This window comes from Lagenorhynchus albirostris, chromosome 1 (genome assembly GCF_949774975.1).
Source record: "Lagenorhynchus albirostris chromosome 1, mLagAlb1.1, whole genome shotgun sequence".
Classification (NCBI taxonomy): domain Eukaryota; kingdom Metazoa; phylum Chordata; class Mammalia; order Artiodactyla; family Delphinidae; genus Lagenorhynchus; species Lagenorhynchus albirostris.
Genome location: NC_083095.1, coordinates 134840975 through 134851136, shown reverse-complemented (window position 1 = coordinate 134851136; position 10162 = coordinate 134840975). Strand labels below are relative to the sequence as shown.

Genomic DNA, 10162 nt, shown 5'->3' with positions numbered 1-10162 from the left:
TTATGCATCATCCCTGGCCATCAAAGGTTGCAGAAACAATCCTGCTGTCCCTAAAATGCACACCAGAATGAAAACCCACAGAAATATACGATCAATCACCATGGCAACATACTTCCAATCGTCTTGAATCTGAAAGACAAAAACAAACATCATGAAAGAGGAAAAAATAAAGCAGGAAGGAAAAGGCAAGGTGAACACATTTTCAATATTGAGTATCTAATAAATGTGTTTCAGTGGAAGAAGCCATTCTGCTTGCCAATATGCAAGAAACCTCTTTTTTCTAATGGATGTAGTCTGAGGAAGTCTACCATTCTCAAGTTTCTCTTTATGCACTAGAGAAACAGGAATAAAATATCTGTCATATTAAATGTTTTAAATCAAATTTCTTAACATCTACATAACCCTTTTTTTCCCTAAAAATTGAATTCCAATTTATAAAGTTAGTTAAAACCAGTTAACTTGATTTACACCTCTGCAGGAGGATTCTGGGCCTTGGTTAGAATAGCTAATACAGTCCAACATAATTCAAAGTACTAGCTCTTATCCAGTTTTAGATACTAATTTCCTTGTAACGTCTGTTTCAAAAATGAAATAAGCACATCAGGGTAAGCCCATCATCACTCTTCCTCTCCCACCGCCCTCTCTCCACAATGCCCAACTAGCCAAGTATCATCTTCAATTAGAAGGCCAAAGTATCATGGAATTCCGTACAGTTACAGAACAGGTTCAAAATCAGAAATCAATGCTGACCATAAAGTAAAGATGGAAGAAAGAGCAAGACTAATTGTATATAAGACAGCTTCAATTTAGGCTTGAAATAGGAAGGAGAACTGCACATTAATTATACTAGACAACTCAGAAGGGAAACCATAATTGGACTGAGAAAAAGAGAACCCATAAATCAACTGATTTTGAAGAAATAATCACATAATAGAGAGGCAGCATGTGATTTAGTAATTTAATTAAGTGCACTGAAATGGGGCTGGGAGACAAGGATTTTATTTCACCATTATGAGCGTGAGTGAACATGTCCCTCTGATGACATTGAGAAGTCAGTGGATTAGAGCTATAATGCCCTATTTGCCACCGGTTACTTATTTGAATTCCTAAGACTTTGGGTGTAAAAGATTCCAATATACAATAGACCCTGTGATTCCTGCCAACCCCCTACTGGCTAAACCTCCTAGGGCCTAGGAGGCAGCGGGGTGGGAAAACCAAGACTTGTTATAATCCCAGCTCTGCTCCTTTCTAGGCACGAGAATCTGGGTAAATTATGTGACCTCTCTCAGCCTCAATTTCCTCGTTGGTGAATCGGGGATAAGAACAGTACCTAATTCAGAGAGTTGTTATGAGGAGTAAATGAAATATGTGCCTGGCACAGGGTCCTTAATGAATAATACCTACTGATATTAATGCTGATTTTAAAAATGACCATTAACCAAGTATAAATCTCCCTCTGAGAGCACTTCACATGGTTTAACCTGGTGAAGAAAGAGGGGACTTGGGTTTTACACATGAATACAAACAGTGCTGCAAATACAGCTGGGTGAAACTTAATTTTGTGTCTAACTCTGAGTCTTTAAGGCACAATGACACTGGTCATTCTCTGGAAACTTTGGCACTAGTGATGCACGAACAGGTAGATGAGTGTTGGGCAGAATGGTGAACTAGCCCAAACACTTGGCTCTGTTTCCCAGCCCAACCCTGGAGATGTCCCAGAAACAAGAGGAGACCGTGCCTTAAAGACTCTCAGAAACCTGGGCAGGTGTGGACTGCTGAGTGTGAGCATGCGTTTGGAAGAGAAGGGTGTCGGTGGAGGGAAGGACTGGGGAAGGCTTGGTTGTGCTCTTCTCTCCCCCAACCCTGTGCCTCTTTCCAGCCTGCCACTCCCAGCCCAGAGATGCAGGCAGGGCCACTTGTCAGCAAAGTAGGGCCTGGCTGAGGGGAAGAGCAGAGCAGAGGTGCCCACTGATTGGTGGAGCCTGAGGCTTCCCTCCTCGATCCCCACATCAAAGATGAACAACTGCAGTTGAGTGAAAGGGACGTGGAGGAGCTCCTCACGGACAAGGTCAGCTGGAGGGGAGGAAACGCCCCTGAAGGGGCATCTAGCCCAGTTTGTGGCCATGTGGGTCCTCTGCCTTGGGGAGCATGGGTTTGGGCCCCTCAAACACAGTTCAGTAAGGATGGCTGACACCCCCAGAAAAGGTGAGTTTACAGGCCCCCAATACACAAACTTAGGTATTTGAAAGAAAATTCATGGAACAGATAGGTTAAGGATTTAAACTAAACAAGACAGTCTTTTGAGACTATCCAGATAGTCACTGGATAGGAGAGAATATTGGAAACACGAAGTTAGGAACAAGCAGTGTTATAGAAGAATCAAGTGGAAATACAAGTGTGAACAACAGACAAGTCGCGATAAAGAACTCAAGAGCTGGGGTGACTGGCAAGGGTAAATACAGCCCCGGAAAGAAACAGGGAGGAGAGTAAGGACCTCACCTGGGGCAGCGATGTAAAAGAAAAGCTAGGAGATGGAGAAGCTGGGAGCAGAGGTATCCCATCTGTACAACAACAGTTCAGGGAAAGAGAAAAGAAGGGTGAACAGGAGATCTTTACAGAAATAACATTGACTTCCCCAGAGTTAAAGTGAGATGAAAAACCTTGGAATTAAATGGCTCACAGGAATGCCAAACAGACTAGGAGAGACCCACACCAACACGTTGTGTTTGGTGTCATTCGATTTCTCTACAAACAGAAAATTCTAATAGCTTCTAGATAGAATAGATTGCTTGCAAAGGAACAACATTCAGATTAACTTAAAACTTTTTCAGAAACGACACTGAGGCAAAAAGGCCATGGAGTGTTATTTAAGTATTTAAGGAAAAGAACTTCAACCCTAGAATTTCATATCCAGCTAAACTCGCACTTAAAAGTGAGGGCACATGGGCTTCCCTGGTGGCGCAGTGGTTGAGAGTCTGCCTGCCGATGCAGGGGACATGGGTTCGTGCCCCGGTCCGGGAAGATCCCACGTGCTGCGGAGCAGCTGGGCCCGTGAGCCATGGCCGCCTGAGCCTGTGCGTCCGGAGCCTGTGCTCCGCAACGGGAGAGGCCACAACAGTGAGAGGCCTGCATACTGCAAAAAAAAAAAAAAAAAAAAAAAAGTGAGGGCACAATACAGTTAAAAAAAAAAATTATTTATTTTTGTCTGTGTTGGATCTTCGTTGCTGCGTGCGGGTTTTCCCTTGTTGTGGTGAGTAGGGTCTACTCTTCGTTGTGGTGCGTGGGCTTCTCGTTGCGGTGGCTTCTCTTGTTGTGGAGCACAGGCTCTAGGCGCAGGGGCTCAGTAGTTGTGGCACATGGGCTTAGGTGCTCTGCAGCGTGTGGGATCTTCCTGCATGAGGGCTCGAACCCGTGTCCCCTGCATTGTCAGGCAGATTCTTAACCACTGCGCCACCAGGGAAGCCCCACAATACATTTTTAAGCTTACAGGCCCCAAAAGGTTTACCCATAAACAATCTTGAGAAGGCATGCCAACACAAGAGATAAATCCAGGAGGACACCATAAGTAGATGTGAGGGGTGACTATAGACTAAATAAAAAAAGGAAGGTCAAAAACCAAAACATATATTCATGAAAAACCAAAACTAAAGCTCTAGTAACACCCAGGTAGCCAAAGCAGTGAGGAAGATCAGAGGGGAAGGACAGTTGGGTGGGGGCAAAACACAGATACTTAAAAATGTAAGAGACCAATTGATATGGAAAACGGAACTTGAGCATGGGTTTAAATCAGTTAGGAAGAGCTAGTAGAAGAATAAAAATAAAGCACATGACTTTCAACCAGCAAAAAATATTCAAACTTTCTAGTAAACAGCAAGAACTGAGGCAAAAAAACAGTAAATGGAAAACGTGAAATAAGATGGCCAAAATTTAACCCTAGAAAACAGTAATTACAACACATGTAAATAAATCATTGATCAGAAGTCTGACTCTAGTTGGAATGAATGAACAGATATACATATAGATATATAGATATATCTCTGTATCTGTATCTGAACCAAACAAAACAAGTTGTATCAGGGTTATTAGCTCAAAAGATCATGGCTCTGATCTATGCACACCTCCAAGACCTCAAGAACAACTCATACAGTGGAACCAACTTCAAACGATCAGCCGTCAAAACCACAAAACGGAGTATTAACATGAGACCACAAGCTCCCTAACTAGTTTTCTAACTTGTAACCCAATCCTAGCCCTAACTCTGAATTTAGAGTATTAAACACCTCACAAGTGTGAGCAAGTAGGGGTGACCAACACAAACAACTTGAAAAGAGAACAGCCAAGGCAGGTGACACGATGACACTCCTGTCCCTTTGGGATCTGGCGTGTCCAGGGACAGTCATTCACAGGCTCTCAGCACCCTCAGGAGATGGCTCTGGGAGAACCAAGCCTGTTCATTCCAAGTGCCTAGGAGCCCAGGACAGTTAAAACCAACCAAGTTGGAGCCAGGGAATTAGGAAATTAAAATACCTCTAGAAAACTCTATGTAAACAGCAGCATGTCCGTCACACAGTAAGAGAGAAAGAAGGCATCCTTCAGACAGCCCAACTCTCCTCAGAGCACTGAGTAGGCATCTTTATTCTAACACTCGCCACCCTTTCATAAACAGGTTGCAATCCACTGGACAGTGGTCCAGATTTCTGCTTTCTCTGGAAAAACAATGGGACCACATTCATCTGTGGTAACAGATAACCAGAAGTGAGCAGTGGCTGCCCCTTGAGATGAACCATGTGCCTCTAGCTGGCCACATTCAGGCTATTTCACTAATTTACCTTCCTGGCATTTCAGCTGTGACTTCCCTTTCAGTAACATTTTTTTTTTTACTGTCTGCCTCCGTCACACGTCTTGTGGAAACTCTAACGCTAACTAAAACCCTCGTGAAACTCTTAACACCTTGTATGGTTCCTAGTAAATAATTTTTGGAATAAAGATAGTTTCTAATAGCCTGACAAAGACGATGGGTACTTAGATCTCAATCTTTAGTAAATTATCACTCAAAAGAAGTGATTATTTTAAAAAGAAAGGGTAGAGAATATCTGCAAAAGTGAGTAGTGTTAGACAAATGAGATTCTCTAATCATGTACTTAATGTCCAACAACTGCTTCAGGGACTTCCTGGTGGTCCAGTGGTTAAGACTTCGACTTCCAATGCAGGGGGTGTGGGTTCGATCCCTGGTCCCGGAACTAAGATCCCACGTGCCACAGGGCCAAAAAACCAAAACATAAAACAGAAACAATGTTGTAAAAAATTCAATGAAGACTTGAAAAAAAATCACAACCAACCAACTGCTTCAACTGAATTTAAAGGAGGGCCTGACTTTTTGGCTAAATTTCTGGTATCAGTGGGAGGTTTTGCATTGTTACAGTCACAAGTGGGCTCAGAGTTGCTCAGATGGGTGGGGTGAGGACATGGGGCCACTGTTGCTATCTCCCTCCTGTCTCATCTACTTTAATATGCCGTTCACAGCTGAATAAAAGAGGCTCCAGACATTTCCTACCAACATTAATTACCTACAGTGCATCAGGAGCTGAAATTATCTGGTAATTAGCTCTTTGCTAATAATCAACTTAAAACAGAACCAGTTAATTTTAAAGCAGAGCTTCTTAAAAAATTATTGAACATGATTCTGGTAACCTTGGGGGTAAACAGTGTGGGAACAGCCAAACACATAAGTGTAAAGCTTCCCCATTACTAATACCTATCACTAGTTCTAGCATAAGATTTTTGAAGGAAATACAAGTTCACCCAATTAAAAAAAGATGGGCAAGAGTGTGAATAGATAGTTCACAAAAGAAGATATCCAAATGGCCAATAAGCATATGAAAAAGAGCCCTAATCATTAGTCCACAGGGACAAGAAAGGCCACTTCACCCCCGTTTGGCGGGGATGGGCAGCAGCTGGAACTCTCAAACATTGCCAGGGGGCATGTCAATCGGCTCAAACCCTTTGGAAACCTGACAGTGTCCACTAAAGTGAAAAATATACCTCTCCAGTGATCCAGCAATTCCACCCCTAGGAATGTAGCCAGGAGAAACGAGTGTATATATTCACCAAAAGATACGTATAAATTTATAGCAGCTTTATTCATATCGCCCCAAACTGGAAAGAACCAAATGTCCAACAACTGTAGAATGAATAAACAGAAGGCGGTGTCATCATACTGTAGAATCTTACACACCAATAACCAACCAAAAGGATAAACCTCAGATATCTTTGTACACTTTGCTGAATGAAAGAAGTCTGACATGAAAGTTTATGCTATGCGATTCCACTCATATGAAGTTCAAGAATAGGTAAAATTAATTAACATAAAAGACGTCGGGATCAGTGGTTACTGAGGAGGGAGGGAGGGGGTTACTGACTGGGGAGGGGCACAAGGGAACCATCTGGGGCACTGGAAATGTCCTATACCTTTACCTAGATCATGGTTATGTGGGTGTACACATAATGTAAAAATTCACTGAGATGTAGACTTAAGAGGTGTGTACTTTATGTAAATTACTCTTAAAGGGGAGTAGGGAGACACAACGAGTAAAGTTTAAAATGTCAGCTCAGCTGATCAGTACTAATTGGAGATCATCTGGCCTCATGCCCTCTTCCAGCCTACCTCCTAATCCACTCACTCAGCATCAGGTGTTCCAATGGCCCAAACTAATGGCAGCCCAGCAGCTAAATGCAGGGTACCACATACTCACAACCTTTATCATCCCATTTTACAGATGAAAAGACAGACTCACAGAGGTGAGGCGGTGTATCCAAGGATAAATAACTGGTAAATGAGGAGCTGGTCTGAACACAAGCCACTGATGCCAGTCTAATTCCTTGCCCACAAGGAACCAATACAATGTTTGTTGAATGAATGAATGACCAATGTAATAACAGACATATCCTTACCTCTTTGGCTTCATTCTGTGCTTTCATATTTTCAGCAATATACTTGACACTTTGGATAGCTTCTTTGATTTCTGGTGACAGAGCAGAGAGGGACAGCACGGCATTGACGGATTCAGAACTGGAGCTTCTCGTGAGATTGGCACTGAAATTCAGGATTTTTACCCTGCGGTGGTGGCAGTGGCTACATAGCTCGTCCTGGCAGGGGTAGCCTTCTTTGCAGCTCTTGGACTCTATGTGGCTGAAGCAATTCAGGTTTGAGAGCTCAGCGCTATTGAAGGGTCTTGGCCTCTGAGTGTTACCCTCACTGCTTGCCGGCCTGGTCATGAACATGACCCTGGGAAGAAAGTTCAAGAATATGGTCTTCACCCACATGGGCATCGTGTGTGTGGTGGGGGTCCTGTAGTGCACGTTGAGCACGAAGACGGTGATGACGATGGACAAGGTTACAAAAATCATGGTGAACAGGAGGTACTCGCCGATCAGGGGAATCACCAGAGAGGTGGACGGGATGGTCTCAGTGATCACCAGCAGAAACACAGTCAAGGAGAGGAGGACCGAGATGCAGAGGGTCACCTTCTCGCCGCAGTCGGAGGGCAGGTAGAAGACAAGCACAGTCAGGAAGGAGATGAGCAGGCAGGGGATGATGAGGTTGATGGTGTAGAACAGGGGCAGGCGCCGGATGTACAGCGAGTACGTGATGTCCGTGTAGATCTCCTCGCAGCAGTTGTACTTGATGTCATGTTTGTAGCCTGGGGCTTTGATGATGGCCCACTCACCACTCTCCCAGTAGTCCCTGAGGTTCATGGAGGAGCCGATCAGGACCAGGTCGATTTTTGCCTTGTCGTAGGACCAGGAACCAAACTTCATGGTGCAGTTCTGGTAATCGAATGGGAAGTAGGTCACATCGATTTTGCACGAGCTCTTAAAGATGGCCGGGGGGATCCAAGTCACTTCCCCTGTGTACTTGAGTAAAGCTTTGGTCTTGTCGTCCACCTGGAAATCCCCAACAGCACTGCGGAGACAAAGAGGAGGTGTGCGGCACACAGGTCATTACCATGTGGTCAGCTAGCCTAGCTTCTCACGCTGCCAGCAGGTAAACGGCAAGTAACGATTTGTAAAACTGCAGAATATGAGAGCTCAAAGTGCTGTAAAAGGTCTCGCAGTTCACCATCCCATTTACCAATGGGGATACTGAGGCCCAGGACCCCCCAACCCCCAACGATCTGACACACTCATCAGCCCCCACCCTGGGGCACGTCATGGGTTCATTCCACACCATACAACTCCCAGCTTGATATATATGGAGACACTCCCAAATGCCAGAGATTTTTTTTCTCCTTTAATTGAAGAAATAAAAGAAATGAATGAAAGTGGTCATCAGAGGCAGGTGTTTAGGTGACCCTGGGGATATTTGCCACTCGCTGTCCCTATGGTTTGGCCCTGGTAATGCCTCCTCATTCTGTCTGCATTGGGAGCCCAATGTGTGTACACACACGGATGTCAAACCAGACCGTGGACCTGGAAGGGGCTGCAGAGACCACCGCAGGAGCCCACTGCCATTAAACTGAGCCTGTTAGATGGGTCTATTACCAGGCCCTATCTCTGGACCCTGGTTCTACCGTTTACCAAACTCCCCATTCCTCCCTGCACTGTTTTAGAATGAATAATCATGTTTTCTGATTCCTTGTCTTTCAAACCCAGCATGACAGGTTCCTTTGCCTTCTGTGTCCCTATCCTTCCCCATGTTCCTTCTCCCTTCTGTTTAGCTATGTGCGCCCTTTCTATGCAGAGACATACATTATTCCTAGAATTGGCTTGTTGGCATTTATCAGCTGGTTTGTGCAGTGGAAGATTTGCTGACGACCAGCTCAACACCCCGTCCAGTCTCACATCTGAGCATGAAGCCAGCCGGTCCTCATGACAATGGCCTCGCCCAGTGAAAGCTCTTGACATTTCCGTGGGTCAGCCCTGTTGATTTCTTAGAGTTCTGCATTTGAAGGCATGTATCTCCTTCTAAAGGGAGCAACCACTACACCCATTTGCCTGAAGAGCTGGAAAAAAAAAAAAAAAAAAGACAAACCTATACATTTAGGGATATCCTGTCTGGTTGTTACTGGATAACACTGTGTGAAGACAGGAGGGGGTGTGTCTGGGGTGTGTCTCCTTGCTGGTCTCCGGCCCTCCCACCGTCACATGCGTCTGTCGAGCAGGACAGTCGTTACATGTGAAGGCTTGATGTCAAATCCACTACCCGCCTTCACTCCAGCCAGCTGGGTTGTCCCAAAGGTGCCCTGCTGTGTTTATATGTTCTTAGCCCCACTTTATCCTACTGGGCCCTCAATTCCCCACAAGAAGAGGATTCCCAGCTCCAGGAGGAAAGGAGGGGTATGAGAAGTGGGGAGGGGGTGGGGACCCACACAGCCCCAAGTGGACTTGACCATGTTGGGCACCAAGGAGTCCTGGGAGGCTGGCCTACATTACGCAGAGGGCTGAGAGGACCCCTGGGAAGGCAGAGGCCTCCAGAACAACTTTCCTTAGGGCATCTGGATCAACAAAATGGACCTTCAGAGCCCAGGGACTAGTCCAGGGCAAAGTATGGCCCACTGGCCTGCCCCCTATTTCTGTACATAAATTTTTATTGGCGCACACAGCCATACCCATTTGTGGTCTATTGTCTGCAGCTACTTTTAAGCTACAAGGGCAGGACTGAGTAGCTGCGACAGAGACTCTAAGGCCCACAAAGCCTAAAATACTTAACTACCTGGCCCTTCACAGGAAAGCTTAATGATCCCTGCTTTAGTCTGATCCCCTCATTTTACCGACGAGGAAACTGAAGGTCAGAGGGCAGGACTGGCTTGCTCAGGGTCCCACACAGAGTCTGTGGCAGGGCCTTGACCAGTCGGAACTTGAGTCCTTCAGTCGGTGTGTCCAAAAGGCCAAACACTGGAGATCAGCTTACCTTGGTTGCTGGGGCACATGTCTGCTATTTTCCAGGGATCCTGGTCACTGTGGTGGCTGCCTACAGACCCCCACAGCTGTGTCTGTCCAGACCAGGAGGCCTGCTTGCTGACAGCATCAGCGGCCTAGCTCTGCCACCAGGAGACCGAAGATGAAGACCTCACTGGGTACCAGGGTCTGGCAGAGCCCCAGCCACAGAAAGGGCGCTCGGTAAGTACTAGCTGACTGAACGGATGACCAAAAAGATAAATGA

The 10162-nt window shown here is 45.5% G+C and overlaps 1 protein-coding gene across 1 annotated transcript in view; it reads right to left on the bottom strand.

Annotated features, from left to right (window-relative positions):
• Positions 1–10162, bottom strand: part of CHRNA3 (cholinergic receptor nicotinic alpha 3 subunit) — a 32612-nt gene continuing 22450 nt past the window's right edge. The window contains exons 5-6 of the mRNA XM_060154976.1: positions 6952–7963; positions 1–129 (exon numbers count right to left, since the gene is read on the bottom strand). Of these exons, the coding sequence (XP_060010959.1) occupies positions 1–129; positions 6952–7963 (1141 nt within the window). The remainder of the gene's footprint in view (positions 130–6951; positions 7964–10162) is intronic.